Source organism: Tachypleus tridentatus, chromosome 10 (assembly GCF_004210375.1).
Source record: "Tachypleus tridentatus isolate NWPU-2018 chromosome 10, ASM421037v1, whole genome shotgun sequence".
Lineage (NCBI taxonomy): Eukaryota > Metazoa > Arthropoda > Merostomata > Xiphosura > Limulidae > Tachypleus > Tachypleus tridentatus.
In genome coordinates this window covers 67581570-67605011 of record NC_134834.1, presented here as the reverse complement: position 1 = coordinate 67605011, position 23442 = coordinate 67581570, and the positions used below count along the sequence as shown (strand labels likewise).

General features: G+C 32.3%; 1 protein-coding gene across 1 annotated transcript; it reads left to right on the top strand.

Moving 5' to 3' along the window:
- The first annotated feature begins 366 nt into the window (after positions 1-366).
- Positions 367-3495, top strand: LOC143228103 (uncharacterized). Its single transcript, XM_076459430.1, has 3 exons — positions 367-643; positions 1253-1692; positions 3287-3495. The coding sequence occupies exons 1-2, from the start codon at positions 509-511 to the stop codon at positions 1625-1627; spliced, it is 510 nt and encodes a 169-aa protein (XP_076315545.1). The 5' UTR covers positions 367-508; the 3' UTR covers positions 1628-1692; positions 3287-3495.
- Positions 3496-23442: the final 19947 nt, after the last annotated feature.

Below are 23442 nucleotides of genomic sequence, written 5' to 3'. Positions count from 1 at the left end.
AAGAAAAAAAGATTGATTTCTCTCAAACGGCCGAAGTTGCTCAATTTTTGGAAATAATGATGTTGTTTTTTTCAGAGTTGCTGGGAATTTCCGTTGTTATTCTACAACTAGGATATATTTCTCTTTTCACTTTTTATATCATAATATAGAATGTCTGTTTCTTGTTGCTATTGTCAGGTAGAGGGTTAGAATCTGATTTAATATGTTTTAAAAGGCAGTAGTAATTACCCTACAGTTAACCTTGAAAACTATATGAAGGAAACAACAATAATATAACAAAGTAAACGATATGGTTAATTTCTTTATTTTGCAGATCAATGACTTTTTTTACTATAACTTGACGAGTGCTTCAGAAACACTAGCGCCTTCCAATTTTAGTCAGTCATGTGATGTTCTCTTTTGCCAGAATAAACAGGGAAACCACTTTTTAGAGTTGTATACTTTTCATTTTTATAAAAGAAATTGAGTCATTTCTTGGGTCATAAAATTTGATATTTCATCCTTTCTTATGTTGTTGTTTTGTCACCTACATATATATATATATTATATTAAATGGTCTGTGAAATTTAAACACGAGAGGCAAGAAAATCACAGCAGAAAACTTCTCCATAAGCCTTTTCATACTGTTAAGATGAAAACGGAGGTAAGTGTACACACTTAATTGGTTGATACTAATTGTTGTAATAAAACGATATTGATTTAAAATATTGCTTAAACTAAAATACATATATTTCCTCTATCAGTGGTATGTCTGCGGAAAAGAAAGAAAGCGATGGCACAAATAAAACTTTAATCATGAAATACGTCCATTCAATTCATGTTTTATACTATAATTTTACTTCATTTTAATTCAAGATTATTTGTGAGAGAAAAAAACCTACGAAATCGGTTTGAACCATGATAAATCAAACAAAGACAAACTTTTAACTTGTAGCAGGATCAAACAAAACGGTTAAAGTGTTTTAATTATTAGCAACACCAAACAAAACACAGGTTAAACTTTTTGTATGTTAGTAGGTCGAAAAAATTATAGATAAGAACTTTATTCAGTTACAGCATCAAATATAACATTAATTAGACGTACCCTATCCATTCTCCATTTGGAAGCCAGAAAATGCGTGAAAACGTTTATGGTTGTTTACACAAAAAATTATTATTTCGTTTTTAGACAAGTAATTAATTATTTTTGTTATTCATGTTCAATTTAGCAGTAGAAAATTATATGAATCTAACATTTAAATTTTTATTTTAGGTGCTAATTATATTAAGTCTTCTATTGGCAACTACAGTTTACAAACACAATGTTCTTGCTGAGCCTGTAGGAGGTTACGTTAGACAGGGCCTCAGTGAAAAAGGTTACAGCAATGTGTTCAATGGGCGTGAAGGTGAAGCTGAGGGTGGTTATGGAGGTTATAATGGCTATGGCGGATTAATACCCTATATAGGAAGAGGTAGTGGAAGAGGTTATGGATATGGTGGAGGTTATGGATTTGGCGGAGGAAGAGGAGGAGGTTTTGGAAGAGGCTATGGTGGTGGTTATGGTGGAGGTTATGGTTTTGGGGTAGGTTATGGTTCTGGAGGAGGTTTTGGCTTTGGATATGGAGGTGGATACGGAAGAGGCGGATAGAGAAAGACATGTTGCGGTTAACAGCCTGTAAAGAAGAAACTATTCAATCGAACTGAAAGTTTCAGGTGAGTAGAAAGTCAGACAAACAAAATATATTATTGTTAAAAAGAACTATAAAAGACAGATACAAATTATTATTTTTAGGTTTCATTTGAGATCCTTAAAACGTTAACAACATTCTAATCATCACAGAAACATGTAACAAATAAAACAATAAATAAGTATAAGGAATCGAAACTAAAAAACAAACAAACTTAATCATTCATCTAACCTGCATAAAAGCTAGTGTGTTTCACGTCACGTCATGCTCGATTTTCTCGAAATAGTAGGCTGTTCTTGTTTGGTATTAAGCATAAATCTATACAAAGGGTATCGAAATTCGGTTTTAGATTTGCCACATGAGGGCCGAAATAGAAGGAGTCATAAAAGCCAAAATGCATTTATCCAGATAAAATAGTTTGATTACTGTCTGCGCACTACAGTTTTACTGACGGTGATGTAAAGGGGTCGAGATAAGTGTGTGTACCGTGAAACTTTATAAGTGTAGTAAGTATTGTTATAAGGCCCAGCATGGCCAGGTGGTTAAGGAACGCGATTTGTAATCTGAGGGTCGCGGGTTCGAATCCCCATCACACCAAACATGCTCGCCCTTTCAGCCGTAGGGGCATTATAACGTGATGTTCAATCCCACTATTCGTTGGTAAAAGAGTACCCCAAGAGCTGGCGGTGGATGGTGAAGACTAGCTACCCTCCCTCTAGTCTTACACTGCTAAATTATTGACGGCTAGCGCAGATAGCTCTCGCGTAGCTTTGTGCAAAATTCAAAACAAACAAAAAAGTATTGGTATAATAAGCCTAAAGTAAACACGTTGGTTGGGATTACCTAGCCTAGGTCCAAGTGCATAAAATGTATCAAGCAGTGAATAATTAGATTCAATTTTAAACTTAAATCGTTTCTGAATTACGCTATCTTCTGTTATATCAAAAAAGTTGTTAACACTTCTTTAATCAACCGAAACTCTGAGTTAAGAAGTCGGTAAATATATGTTTCCAGTTTTGTTGTTTGTGTTTAATTTTATGCTTTCATTACATAGAATAAGAACAATATTAGATTATACATTTATCGCATAACATGAAAGGCTTTGTTGGAATACAATGCTCCCAAAACACACTGGCTTTTTTGTATATTAGACGTTATTAATATAACTGATTTTACCGATATTTATTCTATGAATATGCCACTAATGTTATTCATTGTGATTGGCTCACAAAGGAATTTACCGACGTCTTACATCCTCGACTGGATTTTTTGCCTCATTGTTAGTCAAGCTTAATTTCTAAAAAAAAATTATTTAGTTTAGCTAGTTATGGTATGCGAGAGTGGGGGTTTAGGGTGGTAGTATTTGCCCTGTTATTAATTTTTCATTGAATTAAAGTATAAAATTAAAAAAGAAATCTAATTTAATATCTCTTTATTTCTTTTGTATTATTATAGTATGTCGTAAAAATCTATTTTATCGTTTATAATTATGCTAAAATTAGTTGTCTATTGTGTAAAATCACAATGAAAATGAACATCAGCTCTTTCTGGAACTAAACAGAGTTATAAAAGGTTATTTCATGATTTTTTTCTTACTATATGTCTTTCCCTTTTTACAGGGCTATCAGGAATTTTGGACTTCGATCCTTATGCCTCATGTTGTTCTTAAAACTCTTAATTTTATGTTATTTTGCTTTGGATTCCATGACTTGTAGATAGATATTTCTATGCAAATTATAAATAAAATACAAATAAAGAGACTTGTGCTTTTAAGTTACGAGAGATTTGAGGTAATAAAAAGATTTAATATCAAGCTTGAGTAATCATGTTTTTTATTCATTGTGCAAAATACATGTCTTAAAAAACAGTTTATAGTTTGTAATTGTTCATACCAGAAATAAAGTGATACATTTTGAATATCACCATATATTTTCTCAAGATTGGTGTAAAAAATATCTTAATAATGTTTTTCAATCTGAAGAAGAAACGAAAACAAATAAATGTTTAAAAGATTAAATTCATATTTGTTACAAAAAGTACACGCCCCCCAGTGGCACAGTGGTATGTCTGCGGACTTACCCACTAAAAACCGGGTTTCGATACCCGTGGTGGGCAGAGCACAGATAGCCCATTGAGTAGCTTTGTGCTTAATTCTAAACAAACAAACAAACATAAAGTACACATTAAGTGTAGTATTAGTATTTTGACGCCCTCTATTTTTTGTTTTGTAAGACATTCAGCACCGATACAATTTGTAAGTGTCAAGCCAAAACAAATAATTTTATGCTAAATAGCAGTAACATAAAACAACAATGCTACAATTTAGAAGTGTAATAGTCCTTAATACCAATATTTTATAATAAGTATAATTGTAATTATTCTTCGCGGGAGCATAAAAGGTTTACACACCATAACAATTGCCGTTGTATCAAATGGTGTATATAAGTAGCGTTCTCATAATTGTTGTACTTTTTGTATCTCAGCAGGTTGAATAGCTCTGGCTCACGCTAAATGCGTCACCGGCAATGGATATGACAAATATAGTGTGGCTTAAATACCTTTATTCTACAATCTTCCAACCTTTGAAAACCCCTGAGTGACAAGATTAGGAATGTAGTGTTTAAAAACGTAATAGCCCTAATACAAATGTCTTGTGGCAATTATACTTAAAATGTTAGAATTTAATAGAAATGTCAAAGTTTCTGAGTTATATCCAGCACTATATTTCAATTTACAGTGAGATAACATGAGATTGTTACAAAGAAACTTAAAGTTTCTCTTATCATTCTTTACATATTAGTTACATTCTCTAAATTATTACTTAAACAATGTATTTTCTGATGTTACTCTTGTCTAACTATTTTACACTCTATATTACTCTATATTACCCTTCTCCAACTATATTACACTCAATTAGATACTGGATAAAGAATAATATATTTTTGGTGTTAAACTATTATTACAAAAATAATATCATTCTTTTTGGTGGTTTATTTAATTTTTTCAACTATGTTGCTCTGGATAATATCATATTTCCGATATTGGTTTTCACTGTCTTGCATGAAATTATTGCCCTTAAGAAATCATCGTTTCAACTAATATTAATCCACCCGTATAACTATATGGTATTCTACACATCTATATAAGTATAATAGTACTATATGTTGTATGTTCATGTAACTACTTCGCAGGGTGTGAAATGATCTTTTTCAGAAATGGCACGCAGGTTCATTGGGAGATATGTATATAAAATTTAAGTTTTGTGGTTTGCAGTTTCTAAGGTCTTTTTTTCCACAGCTCCGCCGCCTGTCAATGAATCTTCACCAAATTTACCATGAATATTTGTTGGATCTATGAAGATATATTTGCAGTTTTGCGGTTTTATATTTTGCGTTTTGCAGGTTTTATGGGTGTTTTTTGTATTTTTTTCAATTACATACAAGGGAGGCAACTAATATGTTGGCGATATTTAAAGAAAACGAGAAAAGTTACAAAGTTATTCAAACGTATACCATATTTTAGCGAAATACTTATGTTCCAAAATTTGCGGTTCCTTAAGCAGTTCTGCCCACCACAGGTATCGAAATCCATTTTCTAGCGTTGTTAGTTCGCAGGCACATCGCTTTGCCACTGAGGGGTTGGCAGCAAAATTAGAAATATCATGTTCTTGGAAATATATGTTAAGTATAAATGATTTGATAAATGAAAAATATCCGTTGTCTTACATCAATATATATATAAAAATATATTTTCAATTCATCATAGCCAGTTGAAAACCATACATATATAGAATTAATTCCTACAAGATTGCGATTTGTAGTTCCCCCTGTGGCTCGCAGCAATAAGGCTGAGTGTGTAAAAACGTTGTATTATGGTACCTGTGATAGGCAGAGAACAGTTAGCTCATTGTGTAGCTTTACGTTTAGTAACAAACGAACAAAATTTATTTGTAATTTATAATAAACGTTTTCAATTATGTTGACCAATAGACTTTCCTCTATGTTCATTTCGTTTTCAATAGAGCCCGGTATGGCCAAACGTGTTAAGGCGTGCGACTCGTAATGTGAGGGTCGCGGATTCGCATCCCCGTCGCATTAAACATGCTCGCCCTTTCAGCTGTGGGGGCATTATAATGTGACGGTCAATCCCACTATTCGGTAGTAAAAGAGTAACCCAAGAGTTGGCGGTGGATGGTAATGAGTAGATGCCTTCCCTCTAGTCTTACACTGCTAAATTAGGGACGGCTAGCAGAGATAGCCCTCGAGTAGCTTTGTGCGAAATTCAAAAACAAAAACAAAACAAACCTTCTCAATATTTGTTTTATGTGGACTTTGAATCATCATTTAGAGCGTGGTTGTATTGGCTGAAAACAGTTGAAGGTTATTTCAAATATGTTCGGTCTTGTTTGCAACCTAGTAGTTTGTATCTAGTAGTGAATCCAATATAACCTAAAGGACATATAAGCTAAGATAATAATTTGAAGTTTGGATTACATATGCTCGATCTACATTCAGATTTAAAGATACAACTTAATTTAATTTATGGACAATCTCGATAAAACAACTATTGTCCTTTTCAAGCTGTACATGGTGTACTAAAGTAATTTTATGTTTAGTACTTTTCCAGTTTAGTTATTTATATATATTTACAAAATATGTAATTTATAATACTATTTAAAGGTTATTTTAGTTAATAACGTTTTGATTTTTTCAAGTTCTTTATGCAAGAAAATACATGTACTGGCATTTGTTCGATGAATTAATATTTTTCACAGGTTTTCTTAAAGAAAGCTGTATAAAACTATCAAAATATATATCACACTCAAATTTACACCATAAAAACTATCTACATTCTACATTTATTTGAAAATAGTGAAAGTATACATTTTTCATAAGAATAGAGAAACATATTAACGAGTGACTGGGCTAACCATGATCTCACAGTCACACTATCTATTCGATCGTATCAACTAATGACCAGATGAAAATTATAATCCTTTGTAGCATAGATCATGATTTCCGAAATTTATACTCAGAAAAAATCTAATTTCATCACTAAACAATGTATTCAAACCTGAAGGAAGCAAGATTACTTCAGCTGTGAAGACAAGTTTTCTGGATGCTGTGTAAGTGCGTAGTGCATCATTAAGCACAGCCAAACGAGGGTACACAGGAAATGACACCACATAAACCCAACAATTAAAGAATTATGGGACGTTTCTACTTAAAACCTCCTCTTCAAACACATACTACGGTGTTAAGAAAATTTATCAAAGAGCACTGTTTTTCGTTTTGGTTTTTGAAAGACAAAACTAATAATTTTACGAGACTTCGAACATTTCATCATAAAATCAAATCGAGCAGAACTAAAAATCAATGGGCATATATTTCCTTTAAAATTAACATTGTAAATAATTTTTGTTGTATTTCGAAATTATTTTTTTAAAATACTTTAAATGTAGTTTCCGTTCCCTAAACAATGATGTAGTAAATTTATTGTATATATAGATATTGGATATTATAGCAACAAAAGACTTTTGGAAATAGTTTTATTTTTATACGGGACAGCGGTAAGTCTTCAGATTTATAACTCTAAAATCAGGGGTTCGATTTCCCTCGGTGGACTCAGCAGACAGCCCGATGTAGCTTTGCTCCAATAAAAACACATACTAACACATTATTTTTATAGATTTTAGCGTTAACAAAGTAACGCACTAGATTGCATAATTAATAAACTACCGTTTGAACAATCTTAAATTCAAAAGTGAAAAAACTGTTTCACTTCTCAATAATTTATTTAACTTTAACATATTCAGAGAATATATCACCTCAAAGTAAGAAACTCTTTTAAAAATACTTAATAGAATTTATGCTAATATAAGATTGAAGTGTATATTAAGACTCGAAATAAATATTTATAAACAAGTGTGTTTAGATTACAACGTGGGAAATATGACACGAAAGAGAAGACACATTATAGACTTGGAATAGAAAACTGATATGATATGTTACAAACGTAGATATTTAATTTAACCTAGAATTTTGAGTCGCCAATTTGTCTATGCCCAGACTGCCAATAACTGAAATTATGAGGTATCAAATTACAAAATTTGGCTGAAATAAATCAAAATATCTACAGGAAATGTTTACAATATTACACATCTTCATCAGTTGATAAATAGAATAGAGATCATACAAGATGACTGCATTAAGTTTAAGCTGGCTACAAAAATAATTGGGAAGTGTTAAAAACGATAAGACTTTTGAGCCAGATAATATTATCAGAAGAGTTTTGAAGGAGGTTAAAGATTAGATATATGAGTTACTTACTACTTTTTTGTCAGTCCTTGAATAGTGAGAGGATACCAAAGAGTAGGAAGTTAGCTAATATAACTTCTCTTTTCAAGAGAGGTGATGAAAACTGTGCCAGCAATTATAGACCCATTAGTCTTATATCAACTGCAAGAAATGCTTCAGAAAGTCTGTTTAAAGATGCTGTGTAAACCATTTAATGAAGTTTAAATTTTATTCCATAGTCAACATGATTTTATTAAGGTAAAATCTTGCCTCACAAATCTTTTCACATTCTTTGAAAATGTTAATGCTTATGTAGGTTTGATGTATTTTGACTTTTAGAAACCATTTGACAAGATGCCACATAAAATATTTGTTTAAAAAGTGCATCTTCAAGGGTGGAGATAAGTTAGCAAACATAACAGAAAAATGGCTCGATAGAAAAAAGCACAAAATTGTTACAAATGGAGTTAATTCAAACTGGATTAATTTCACAAGTGGGGCACATCAGGTCTCAGTCTTAAGACATCTGCTCTCTTTGATTTACAACAACGACATTGATGAAGGAATAATCAATAAATTACTTAAATTTGCAGATGATATCAAGGTCTTGGTTATTGATAGCTCTGAGGAGGCAAATGATGCTTTACAAAATAATTTAGATAATTTATTGAGTTAAGCAAATAAATAACAAATGGGTTTTAATCATAAATAAATGCAAAATAATACACGAGGGTTATCATAAGTTGAATTATAAGTATAGTTTGTATGGGAATAACGTTAACAATGTCACAAAAGAAAGGAATTTTGGTGTACTGGTTGATCAGTCTCTAAAGTCATCCATATAATGTACTGTTGCTAGTGGTATATCAAATAGGATTTTAGGTTTTATCTACAGAAATATTGAATACAAGTCTAAATAGGTTATAATTTCATTGCACGTGTCACTGGTTAGAAATGATTCCTTCTTACAAAGAAGAGTTTAGGAGATCTGAATGAAGGGTTGAATATTCTAAAAAGAATTTATAATCTTTATACGTCATCTTTTTCTTATTTAACAGTGAGAATAGGAGGACTAGGAGATACAAATTTAACTTTGTGCAGATAGGAGTCATCTTTAACTAAGACAGGATAGTTGTCCATTGGAATTGGTTGCCTTAAAATGTTGTAAAGGCAGTAACTTTAAACGAGTTAAAGAAAACGTTTGATATGTATATGAATAATAAGGACTGGCTTTAAGTTTTGTTAAGTTAATCTAGTTTAGAGTGTGAAACAACCAAGATGGACCAATAGGTTCCAAGTGGTCGCAAAACGTTGTGTTATGGAACCAGATAAGCTGTCAAAGTTACAGCTGAGCCAATAAATGTCAGATTTCTAATATCATAATTTTAAGGGTACTGTTATACAAATAATATCATAAGTACTTAAATAACACAAATTATATGCTATGTTAAATTTTTGTTTATAACATATGACTTGAAACTTTCATACAAGAACATGCAAATTTGAAACAATCATCACACTGCATAACTAAGAACCACTGAGTTTATCAAATGTAACGAAACTTTAAGTAAAAGAAGATCTTAAGTCCTCAAAATAACGTTCAATGAAAGGGAACTGCTCATAAAGGAAGGTCTGATTGTAATTAAACTTCAACCGGTTTCAAAAATTTTAATTATAATCAAATTATTATTGGTAACTTAGAAGTTGGGTAATTTAAACTAAAAAGACATTATTCATAAAGGATCTAAATATAGAATATCTTAAACTAAACACTAACTTGTGAAATTAATTAAAAGTCCAAATGTAGATCATTATACAATTAAATTCTGTCACGTGTTTATCATTCAGACTATTCTAAGGTTTTGGAAACAATTCACATTTTAACTTTAAACAACTTCTGAGAAAAAGTCAGTGTAAAGAGTCAGTTGTATAACAGGTTTGTGTTTTCTTTTTATCATTTTGGGAAATAAAATTCAACAACTTTAAAATGGACTAGTTATAATACCAAAAATCTAAGCAGGATATAAATTTTAGTTTTCTTTATGAAGCATTATTTGTTCAGATTATAATTAATGAGATTAATCACACTACTATAAACGACGTATCTGAACACATTGAACACAGTACCGCTAAACCTTCAAAAATTTACTTTTAAGCCCATCATTTTTTGAAAACTACCTTATTTATATATAGTTTCAAAATTCTATAAATCGATTATGAAATAGTTCGCCTTATTGTTAAAACAATTATACTTTATTAATGAATTAATAACCAGTTGTATGTGTTATATAATAATGAAATAGTTTCAAATCTTATACAGACGTTATATTAAACAAATTTGTACATTTAAATTTATAAATTACTTTGAAAGTTTGGTTACAATTTCAGAGTATAATTTTATTTTCTAAAAAAATAATTGGTTGTTTAAGTACAAAAATACACAATGGGATATCTTTCATTCCACTCAGATCGAAACCCAGTTTTAGTGTCATAAACCCCCCGCTCGTACTTTTAAATCCCTAAGAGATATAACATTTGAACTACTTGACATTAAAACTCATTATATCAAAGAATATGCAAAATTTTGTTCATTGACTTTCCTTTTAGTTTTAGTAATTGGATCAAAATATCTTGCACGTAAGAAAATAGTCAAATAAAAAAAAAAGGTTAGTAATTCGTGATCATGAGAAACCCACTTGAAGTAAAAACACATCTCAGGACGGCTGGTACGGGTATTAACACTTTTACTAATAAAGCAAAGAACAAATTTCGACTATCTGAGGCCAAATTAAGGTTAACAAAGAGGTTAGTAATGCAAGAATGCGATTTGAACTGGAACAAGCAATAACAACAATGTAAAAGTGAAACAAGTTCTCCATTTTTCATTTAAGTAGCCCAGTTTTTAAGAAATAATGACTTTACTAGATGGTTAAGTTTAATACCTTAATTAGTTTTGAGGTAAATATGGGTTTTAAGCAATTAAAACTGCGACGTTTCACTCTTATAAGAGCGAGCCATCTTCATGCAATGTATGATTAACGTCAATTACATATTTAAAGTGTAACAGCTATTCTCCAAAAGGCACATGTTGAATTAACGCTATAAGTAATTATATATAAATATGTAAAAATACAAAATATCTAAAAATAAAAAAATGTGGTGGAATTATAGGGATTATACTTAGAAGAGGAGTCCCAGGATAATTCATTCAAAGAAGCGCTTAATATTTTGTATAGTATATATATACAGCTTTTACGAGTTTCCCTGTTTGCATTCCTTTAGCAGGCCCGGCACGACCAAGCGTGTTAAGGCGTGCGACTCGTAATCTGAGGGTCGCGGGTTCGCATTCCCGTCGCGCTAAACATGCTCGCCCTTTCAGCTGTGGGGGCGTTATAATGTGACGGTCAATCACACTATTCGTTGGTAAAAGTGTAGCCCAAGAGTTGGCGGTGGGTGGTGATGACTAGCTACCTTCCCTCTAGTCTTACACTGCTAAATTAGAAACGGCTAGCACAGATAGCCCTCGAGTAGCTTTGTGCGAAATTAAAAAAAACAAACAAACAAACAAGCATTCCTTTAATTGCGTGGAATTTGTACATTATTTTCAGATATGGAATGGATGGTTTATTTTAAGTGTTCCAAAACACAATACAGTATCTTAAAATGTTCTTTGGTTCTCTTATTTTGTTCTACTCCACTTTACTCTAAATAAAATCGTTCAGATGTGTCGCATCTGATTTCATATATTATTCCTTTGATTTGTTTTTGTTTGAATAATTTCTTCTATCAATGTTCTATGTTATATTTCCTGGCCCAGTATGACCTTGTGGTTAGGGCGCTGAACCAGCAATCTGAGGGTCGCGATCGATTTCCCGTCACAACAAATATTCTCGCTCTTTCAGTTGTGGGAGCGTTACAAGCTACGGTTAATCTCACTATTCGCTCGTAAAAGAGTAGTCCAAGAGTTTGCAGTAGGTAGTCATCACCAACTGCCTTCCATCTGGTCTAACACTGCCAAATTAGGGACGGCTAGCGCAGAGAGTCCTCCTGTAGCTTTGCGCAAAATTAAAAAATCAAACAAGCGATGCTTCAGAAATAGCCCTTCATTTTGAAATTCTTTCATAAATGTTGAATCGTAAAGAGCTTTGTTCATTTCGAAATGAGAGTTTCTGCATGTTGGTTGCTTTCGTTTTATATATATAGATATACTGAGTTTTACCTTTTATATGTAAAAGTTATATTTTATTATCGTTATTTTTAATATGACTTCTTTATATGACTGATTTTTTCTTTCTAATTTGGCTGTTTTGAAACATGTAAAATATTTTAATAAAGTATTCCTGTTTTCAGAGAAAAGAGCGGTGGCAAGAGGTTAAACATACTCAAGGTGTAATTGCAGATACACTAAAAGCCAAACGTATTTTCGTGCGAAACCAAATAGGTATGGATAAAGTTTGTTGCAGGAGTATTATTATTAATATTATATATTTGTTTTCTTTTTTATCGTTATGTCATACAACCATTTTTACACTGGTATGTACAAAGGTGCATTCTTTAAAGGTCAGTCTTAAACCATTAGGTCATTCTCTCATTTCACAATGTCCATGTGCCCTTAAATCCTTTATTCACCAGTTTTAACCTAATCACTGTGTTGAGTAATTCACCATAACAATTCTTTAAAATATATATTCATACATATCTGTACGACATTTATCCAAATCTTGCTCTGGTCAATGTCCAGTAGAGGAAATTTGTTTTGTACAATTTCACCGTTACTTACATATAGTCTTACCTTAGGAAAAGTAGAGATAAGCCCCCCAGCGGCTTAGCGGTATGTCTGCGGACTTACAACGCTAAAAACCGGGTTTCGATACCTGTGGTGGGCAGAGCACAGACAGCCCATTGTGCAGCCTTGTGCTTAATTCAAAACAACAACAACAGAAGAGATAAAACATTTTACGATGTTTGAGCTGCTTATTTCTCTTAATATAAAACAGATGTGGAGCTGTTTTTAATGTCATTTAGAAAGATAAATACGAAAATTGACATTCGAACATTATGAACAATTCTTGTATAACATCTGATTTGATCATAACTTCAGTCCTGAAAAGGTAGAAAAGGCATTGCTGCTCCATCCAGTATAGCAGTATGTTTGTGGACTTATACCGCAAAAAACCGGGTTTCGATACCCTTTATTAACAGAGCATATATAACCCTTTGGGTTGCTTTGTGCTTAACAACAACATCACCTATCCTTTGAACCTGCCTGAAAGTACTAATGTGCCATTAGCTAACTTTACTGCCTTAAAAGGTGATGGTTACATACAGATTCTTTATATAATCACAAATGTTAACAATCCTTCTAAATGTTAAGAAAGAATCTTACATATACACTGATGTGATATTACCAAATATCCTGCTGAATTAGAAATAATAAAACACTAAAATGTATGATGCACAGTTAGTATTAGATTCGAAAATAAAAAAAAAAGTTTCTTTTAAATGTTATACATATCTTTATTTGGTAATAGAATTCTTACATCTTTGTGCAAAACTATAATAAACCAGAGAACCTTTCTTCTAGCATAGACCTCTTTTTTATATGGATTAAATATAATATAAGTTGTTTTTTTTTTTTTGTAGAAAATAGTCTTTATAAATTAAAAGTGTCGACTGTGCGTTTGTGCTCGCTTTTAACATCTATACTTTCAAACTGATTTAAATTGATAATGGAATCAGTCCTCTCTGAGATCCTTACGTTTTCTCCTTTATGTACAGTAGAAATTAGCGATCATGAAACGGACAAATGAGACAGAACCAATTTACAAGAATAATTATTCACACATTTATGAAATCGCAATTAGAATAATTTTACGATGACAATATTCATACAATAATATTGACACAATCACAAAAATACTAAAATTAGCTGACCTGGTTAGAATCAAAATTTTCTTATTAAAATATACCTTAACAAATTCAATATCATTGTCAAATACAATTCCAGCCTTTTATTTTAAACTGTCACACACAATTTCAAGTTTTCTGAAAGCTCAAGCGTGATGACTTTCGGCAGTAGAGTAAGTCTCGGCAGTTGGCATTAAACTCACACTACCTTTAGCAACATTTATGTATGATCATAGAATTCTGAAAACTTCTAGACTGTAAAAACTTCCGCAAGTGAATGTCATCACATCTTCTCTAGAATGTTAGATCCTAGTACGTTTGCTGACCACCAATCTTTATTTCAGAAAGTTTTGACACTTTATAGATTTTTAGGCTTAAGTTACGAGCGTTTCACAATATTTAATAACTTTTCAGTAGTTAAGGAACATTCAACGAAAATCAATCATTTTAATTATGTTAAGGATCTGATAAGGTTTAATTGGCTTTCAAAGTTTTATCAATCAGCCTGGCATGGCCAGGTGGTAAGGGCTCTTGACTCGTAATTTTGAGGTCGCGGGCTCGATAACTCGTCTCACCAAACATGCTTGCTTTTAGAGTCTTGAGGGTGTTATAATATACGATCAAGCTCACTATTTGTTGGTAAAAGACACTATGTAACAAAATTTTTACTTTTTCTTGTTTCTAGGCAGAAAGTGTTATTTCCCAATTGTTTATGTCTAAACTAAATGAAAAATAACTATTTTTCTTTTCAAACTTTGTTTTTGGGACCTGGGTAATGAAATTTTCAAATTTACCTATTTTTCAGAACATTTCAGGTAGATTCAATGTTGAATAGTTGATAGAGAATTTTCTCGAACTTACAAGATCTTTTCAAGAACTTTTTAGAAGGTTGTAGAACTTATAAGAATTTTCTAGTGTTGTACAACTTACGTGAATTTTCAAGAAACTTTCAGAATTCTCTAGAACTTTCCATAGTAATATATATATACAAACAGGGGCTCATCACTCACAACTTCAGTTTAGTTTTAGCTGCCTAAGTAAACACATAGACCTATCTGATTTTATCAGAAATGGCATCAAGAAGCTGCAAACATTCTCCAGATGCATTCTGCTATGTATGTGGCAAACGTATAAAGACAAGATCGAAAAAGCACTACAGAAAAAATAACTCTAGAAGGTAAGATGGACAATTTTTGCTTGCTTGAATAGTAATATTTTATATCACACACATTTTAGACGTTTTAAAATTTAAATATATTTTAATTTATTGTTTCTATTAATTTCCAATAGTATAGAAAAAGTATCACATATAAAATATTTTGCACGAACCTCTAACACATTAGTTATGGATGAGATAAATTTATTCTTCATAATAACAATTTTATTTTGCTCTTTTGCAGGATGGCTGTCTTTTGAGCCATAAAGTTCGCTATTCCAAGAATTTGGCATAAACTCACTGACCACTCAAGCAATTGCTACTTTTGCATGGTGGACCCTTCCAAATGTCGGGTTGACAGAAATGCATCTGCTGTCATGTATCCGGAACTTCCATCATCCATCTACCCAGTACCACACTGCCCTGGGCTCCCTGTACCTACTGCGCCAGAAAAGAAGCAGCCATCCCCAGAATAGAGTAGTAAATCAGAAGAGGAGTTAGATGTTGAATTCTAGATTACAATTTCAGAGGTGCAGCTGCTGAGAGAAACCCATACTACCCCAACCAAAGAGACCTCAATGACATCTAGACTCAAGGAGTGTAATTTGTTAGATGAAAGTGTGCAAGTTGCAGGTCAGAGAACGCGTCACCGACATTTTACGAGCTTCTTCACTCGTTAAAAAGGTCCGCCATGGCCAAGCGTGTTAAGGAGTGCGACTCGTAATCTGAGGATCGCGGGTTTGCATCCCCATCGCGCCAAACATGCTCGCCCTTTCAGCCGTGGTGGCGATATAATGTGACGGTCAATCCCACTATTCGTTGGTAAAAGAGTAGCCCAAGAGTTGGTTGTGGGTGGTGATGACTAGTTGCCTTCCCTCTAGTCTTACACTACTAAATTAGGAACGGCTAGCACAGATAGCCCTCGAGTAGCTTTGTGTGAAATTAAAACAAACACTCGTTATGATGGGCTCTACTTCTGCCACAATGTATCCGGTCTGTTCGAGGCAATTGGAATTGCCTGTAACCCGAACGAGTGGCGCCTCTTCATTGATAGCTCATCAAGAAGCCTCAAAGCTGTGCTGCTCCATAACGGGAATAAGTATTCGTGTCTTTCCCTGGCTCATTCCGTGCACCTCAGAGAGCGAGGCGAAAACTTTTACCAAGATATACTGGACTTTGAACGCCACTAGCAAGGAGCGTATAACGAAAACATGTTGGAAGACTATATTTGGGAGCTGATACATGAAAGTGATTTACATTAAAGTCGCAAATCTCAAAAAACTACTTACTTCTAAACATTTCTGTTCATTTTTCTATAACTTTAGTATAAATACATGTAAATCTTGATTGATATGTTGTTTTATTTAGACCTAATATAAATGAAAATATGCAAATTTGCACGTTTTTACACAGAAAATAGGTTAATTTCTAGATTTCATTATCCAAGTCATAAAAGCAAAGTTTGAAGGAATAATGGCCATTTTCTGTACTTTCACAACATAAGCAAGTAAGAAATAACACACACGATCCAGGAACAAAATTTGTGTTACATAGTGAGAGTGAGATTAGTCCAAAAATTGGCGGTGGGTGGTGATGACTATCTGTCTTCCCTCTAGTTTTACACTGCAAAATTTGGGACGACTAATGTAGATAGCCCTCGCGTAGCTTTACGCGAAATTCTAAACAATCCAATCTTACCAGTTATTAAGTTCAATATTAAAAACAATAAATTTTACATCTAATCATTACGGTATTTTTATTTATTATTAAACAGTCCCCGGCTGGAACAGCGGTAAGTCTACGGATTTATGACGCTAAAATCAGGGGTTCGATTCCCTTTGGTGGACTCAGCAGATAGCCCGATGTGGCTTTTCAATGAGAAAACACACACACATTATGAAACAGTACTACGTAACACCCTTTTTGTTCAGCTGGCTTCAACCACACATCAAAGGAATCAGTAGGGCACTCCAGGAAATAACGCAAGGAGTTGGTGTTCGTGTCTGACCTTCATGTCACTCACGAGGAAAAGGGTGCTATATGTCAACCATTTTTTACGACCATCGTTTGATTGATTTCAACCAACTTAGGCATATACCCTCAGGAACTTTGAGGAACTTTAAAAGGGAAAGGTCTGACCTCCCCGAATTACCATCCCGAAGTTTCCTATGTATTTTCTGTACAGTGATAATGATCTATATAAATCTGTCCCTCCCCGTCACTCCACGCTTGTCTAACTTCTAAGTCTATAGTGTTTGATCGTTCTGAAGCAGGACCTCTATATATCTTCTCGAAAGTCCTTATGTCTACTTCGTCATTGAACGCGCATTTCAACTAGTAGTATACTTTATAAAATACTACTCGGAATCAAAATAATGACGTGGTAGAAGCTTCATATAATACTGTTATGAAAGATTCACAGTGAAAAATTTAAACTTTGTTGATACAAGTTTTCAGTTGTGGCTTGCTACTTCTGGTGCAAACCTAGTACCAAGGCTGCCTTTTGGAACAAATATATGTTTGTTAGCTAGAATTAGTATTTATATAGAGGTACAAACAAGATGTAACACTCTCCTATTTTAAATCAGTTTACTGGCATTCGAAAACAATGTTTTGAACAATGCACTTTCATCAGGTTTCAGTAAGAATGAAACGATTAGACGTATATAATTTTATAATTCTTCTTTAGATTAAAATATAATTTTAAATTATGTATCACTTCTTTATCCAGTACTGCTCTTGAACTATTTATAAGTAAATATTTGTTGACTTCAAGGGTGCTTACGTGAGGAAAGGGAAACGAAATATTTTCTACACGAATTCACGTGTAGAAATTTACATCTTTTATGCACATCTACTCTGGTGATCCGAAATCACGTATATAAAACTGGATTCCTTATTTTTTGTAATGGTAATTTCAATCTTAAACTATTAAAGAAGATCTATTCATGTAATAATTTACCCCTGTTTTAAATATAACAAAATTTTTATTGCGCATTTAATTTGTTTCACAGTAGTTTTTTATCGATGAATTAATATTTCAATCGATAACGTTATAACTAGAATGCTTATAACAAATGTCTAGAGAGCCAACATTACATTTTGTTGGTGTTCATGTTGATCTTGCTTCATACGTTTAGCGGCCCGGCCCGGCATGGCCAGGCGGGTTAAGGCGTTCGACTCGTAATGTTGAGATGTGCGGGTTCGAATCCCCGTCGCACCAAACATGCTTGCCCCTTAGCCGTGGGGGCGCTATAACGTTACGGTCAATCCCACCATTCATTAGTAAAAGAGTAGCCCTAGAGTTAGCGGTGGGTGGCGATAACTAGCTGCCCTTCTTCTAATCTTACACTGCGAAATAAGGGACAGCTAGTGCAGATAGCTCTCGTGCAGCTTTGCACAAAATTCAAAAAACAAACAAACAAATTCATACATTCAAAACATTCTTCTGATGTAGTAGTTACCATCAAGCCTACCTTCAGGTACTCTACTACGCCTGATGATTACTTAAGTAGGAAGTTCCAAATTTTATATGAACACACTTATGTAGATATACTTGTAACTGACAAGATGTCTTACAAGTTAACTGTTTAAGATTTTATTTTACTTTCCTTGTATGCATGTGACCATTGTGTGCACTGAAATATTGACTACAAGATAAAGTGAACCTTATCACCTTCAGCGGTCTGATCGAAGCTACTCGTTATAAGCTTTTTATTATAACACTGCTTTATTAAGAACATTCACAACTATACAAATAGACGCAAACATCGAATAGAAATTTTCGATGTCAGATAGTGAAATTACAGATGATAAGATTTTGTTGCAGTGTCTCCTTTTTCTTTTGTAAGTACCGCTTTTAAAAAGGGAAATTTTACTTTTTCCACAATGTAAAACGTATCATAATTTAACCTTTTTAGTGTGCGTCGCTATATATATAACTATATATAACTTATTTGTAGATAGTTACATAACTTATATATAATTACATACATTTGCATATAGACACTTATGGGTGATGAATGTCTCATTCAATTATATTCATTATGTAATATCTGACTTTTGGTTTACTGTATGTGCCAACCGCTGAGCGAAAATTAAACTATTGTGGATAAAAAGTGTGATAAATTAATAATTTCTGAATTATTATTACCTTTTTAAATATTATTAAAACTGTGATTGTTTCATACGTCTGTAAAAATAATAGCATTACTCTTTCGTTGAAGCTATAGAATTTGGTTACTGGCGCCATCTGTGTTTTATGATGAAAAAAAAGAGTATAGTAAAAAGATAGCTATGATTTCTTTTCAAAAACTTTAAAATATATAGATAATTAACTCCTATAAATAGAATATATGCCTAGATGGTTTTTTTTTTTACTTTTACTGATTATTCTGATAGAACGGTTGTCAACATCTTTTCCCCAAACTACATGTTATACAAATCATTAAATCCAAGTCTTTGGGTTCTACCTTGAATTATAGTTTATATTACCGTCACTAGATGGCTATAATTAATTATGACACTAAATTAAAACTATTTTACATCTTATGGATCTAGTGCCTTTTAGATTTTTTTCTCTTTATTTTCTTTCTGCTATTATTCCGAGACGACGCTTTAGGTTTCAAAGTATACTCTTTATAAGTTTTAAATAAGTTGACTATTTTCAAAAACATATTCCAATGTTTTCATTGTTTCCTATTACGTCTTACAGTTTATACTTATTAATATCCGAATATTTTGCAAGAAAAGTCATGGCTAGTCAAAACCATTTGATATCTTCTATGTTTGTTTGTTTGTTTAGACGAATATTAAAATGATATGTCTAAATAAATCAGGGTTAAAGCTATTTTGACTATTCAGTCTGGTAAACAGGAGTCTGTTGTTAAATTGCCGTATATATGCCATTTATTAAAATCTTAACCTGACTTAAAACACACTCACTCACAAACTTGAGTTATTCTTACAATAGAGTGAATTTTATGCTCTATGTGGTAATACCTGTTTAGTTATTCTGTTAAATTCTTATTCAACTGCATGTTTTAAACCAGCCTTTTCTGTGTTTCTTAAATCACAAATTGGTAATCATAAGTTCAACGTTTTGGAGTTCCAATGGTATAATATCATGAATTATTCAGAGATCTAGCATAGGTGAAACCTGATTTAGTAAAACTGGTGATAAAAGGTAGGAAGTATTACAGTTTGATGATTTTTCTTCCATAAATGAAACTTAACTGCCAGATGAAAGTACGAATAAATTTATATTCAACAGTTTTGAGAAAAGACCAAATATGCAACAGTGTTAAAAAAGGTAAAGATGAGAACCTATAATTTACTAGTTAAAAGGCATCCTTCATTTGAAAGAAAAACTGTGAATAATATAGTTGATGAGGACTAATTTGTATATAAAATACAATTAAGTATTTTGTGCACTTTTTCGAACTGTTCTATATGGTATAGCGTACAGTCGTAGAATTTTTTATTTACAATCTGGGAATTCTATTTGGTTCAAATTTACTTTTGATTTTGATTATGCGGCACCTTTACTTGTAGGACCTTTAAGATGGTTCCAAGTTGACTTAGCTTAGGACAGTCTAGAGAGTATCTTAGTAAGGTTTGTGACACACTGGGTTGGCTAGGTTAACTGGTATCCAGCACTTGATTGATACTTGAGAAATGTAGATTCGTCACTGTACAAGCCACACTAGGATATTCCTGTTGCTATGTGAGTAACACTACGACATCTTCGATGTTATGCAGAATTACACTACGATATCCCTGTTTCTGTGAAATGTCACACAACGACATCGCAGTTGTTGTTGGAATTACATTACGATATCCCTTTTCCTGTCGCTATGAAGTGTCATAGTGCGATATATCCGTTGTTGTGCGAGTAACATTACCACATACTGTTACTGAGCCATAGTACTATATTATCCCATTCGTTATATGTGTCACATTACATAATTCCCGTTCGTTTTACATATTGTAATTTCGAAGAGATCGTGTGATTTATTACCAAAAAAAATCTTATTTTTCAATATTAATTTACGTTATGGTACAGAATACAGTAGTTACATGTTAAAATAACTATAACTATATACATGTATATATATATATATCATCATTAACATGATTTGATACTTTTGATCAACTTTCAGCCAGTACAATAAAAAGAAGCGACAAGTTAAATTGACTATTTTACTACGTTGGACAGCCGAAACAATACATAAAATGACCTTTTTAACAAAGTTTTGGTGTATGTGTATAATTTCTTTTTAGATTGTTAAATGAAATAATAAAAAGCTCCCAAACACACCATAGTTGTGTATACACAAGTAACCTGACGTTAACTATTTCCTACACACACATCAGTAATTAATGTGAAAGTAATAAATAAAGTCTAAGAACTAGTTGAAATGTATTAAAGATAAAATAAAGAAATGTCGTAAAAAATAATAATATAAAAAAGTAAACACGACAACTAAAGTACCAAAGAGAAACTAATGTGACTAACATAATTACGTCAAGTTATGCCAAATAAGGAAATATTTTACAGAGCATTTAGCGATACGAAAGAGCTCAAAATAACAGAAGGTAAAACAAATAGTGAACCTCATCCAGAATAATTCATCAGTATCTTAAAACTAGCTAAGAAGGTAAGATATTCCATACAGTTGTACAATTGTGTTCTATACAGTTGTACAATTATGTTCTATACAGTTGTACAGTTATGTTCTATTTAGTTGTACAATTATGCTCTATACAGTTATGATTTCCATAATCAAGAGTAGGAAGATTATTTAATTAGCCGTAAAAATTAATAACTGTTTAGAAAGCGGTAAAAAAAATCACGTTTATAATGACTTTGATTAATGAATATACTAAGAGATAATTTTTAATTATATTTGTATATATATATATATGAATCGAATATACAAATCGTTTAGTCTTGAAAGACTCAGTTTAACGTTTCTACTGATTTCCTATAGAACTGACTTTGTTCAAGTAACTTTTCATCACCAGATAACCACTTTTGTGACATGAGGCTAACATTTACTAATATAGAATCAAATAATTCTCGGGGAGCAACAATTTTAAACTAAACTTCTAATCAGTTTAACAATACCCTGAAATATAAACATCTCTATGAAATTAATTAAACATCGTCTTAATTACGTACGATTACTCATTAGTTTATAGCTCAAAAATAATAGCAAAACTTAAACAAGAGGAGTTAGAAACTCTAATTATCGAAGCTTGCTTACAAGTATTCTTCGTATGCATGCTAATTTTAAAACGTTTTTTTTTATCTTGATAAAGTCGGGTCTTGTGCAGTTAATGAAGTAATGGCACAGACGTCAGTTATATGTGTGTAGAACTTTGCTGAAAATTTCTTTCAGTAGTCTTACTGATTGCTTGGTAATAATTTCTGTCTCTTCATCAGAAAACTGGATCTATTTTGCCTCATGCTCTGGTGACTTTAAAAATAGATCTGTTATATCATTTAAAATTAAAATATCACTAAAATTCGTTGAATGTTTATTTGATTCGAATATCTTCTACATACTATATAAGTGTGTTTACGAAGTCAGTAAAGTTTCCATTGCAGTGGTACCGCAGTGTACCAGTCTGTATGATTCGTATTTTTTTTTAAATCGTGAGATATATTTGTTTGGAACTACTTTAATAGCTTACTTAATAACAATATAAAATATTAAAAGATGACGAGAGCTTTTGCTCAGTTCAAGGTAACGTAAGTATGTCTTTAAACGTACTAAATTTATTCCATCTGTCAAATGAACAAGATAAATAAATAAACATTTATATAAATATATAGTCATCTACTTAGCGAAGCTTGGTGACATTACTCATATGCATATACACAGTATATGCACTAGTATGAAAATCAGTCAGAAATTACTGGAAACCAAAGTCCGCCAGATTTCAATCTTCCAGTATACATTTGCAACTTTGCCGCACGAAAAGAGACACAATAAAAATAAAGGATCTTCAAGCTTATCACAAGTTGTATGTCCATCATAAGAACGTCTCTTCTTGGCATCGATCATTTTCCTAACTTTTTTTTATCACAGTTAGTTGATTATCGAATTATAGCAGTATTTGTCCTTAAACTACATTTCTTGTAAATATTCAAAAACTTCTCTTCAAAACAAATGGCAAACTAATTTCACTCGGTGTTAACTCATTGTTATAAAAGCCTATATAAAAGTAGGAAAGTGCTAAACTTCAGAAGCTAGTTACGCCTATGTTAGCGATTGAATTTTACTAAAATGGGAAATGGACATTGAAAGGAGAAATATTATAAAACAAAACATTGAACTGAACTTGTGTAATTCACGAAATTCGAAGAAATTGAGTGTGACCGACACTTGGCTTTTATGAAAATGATATT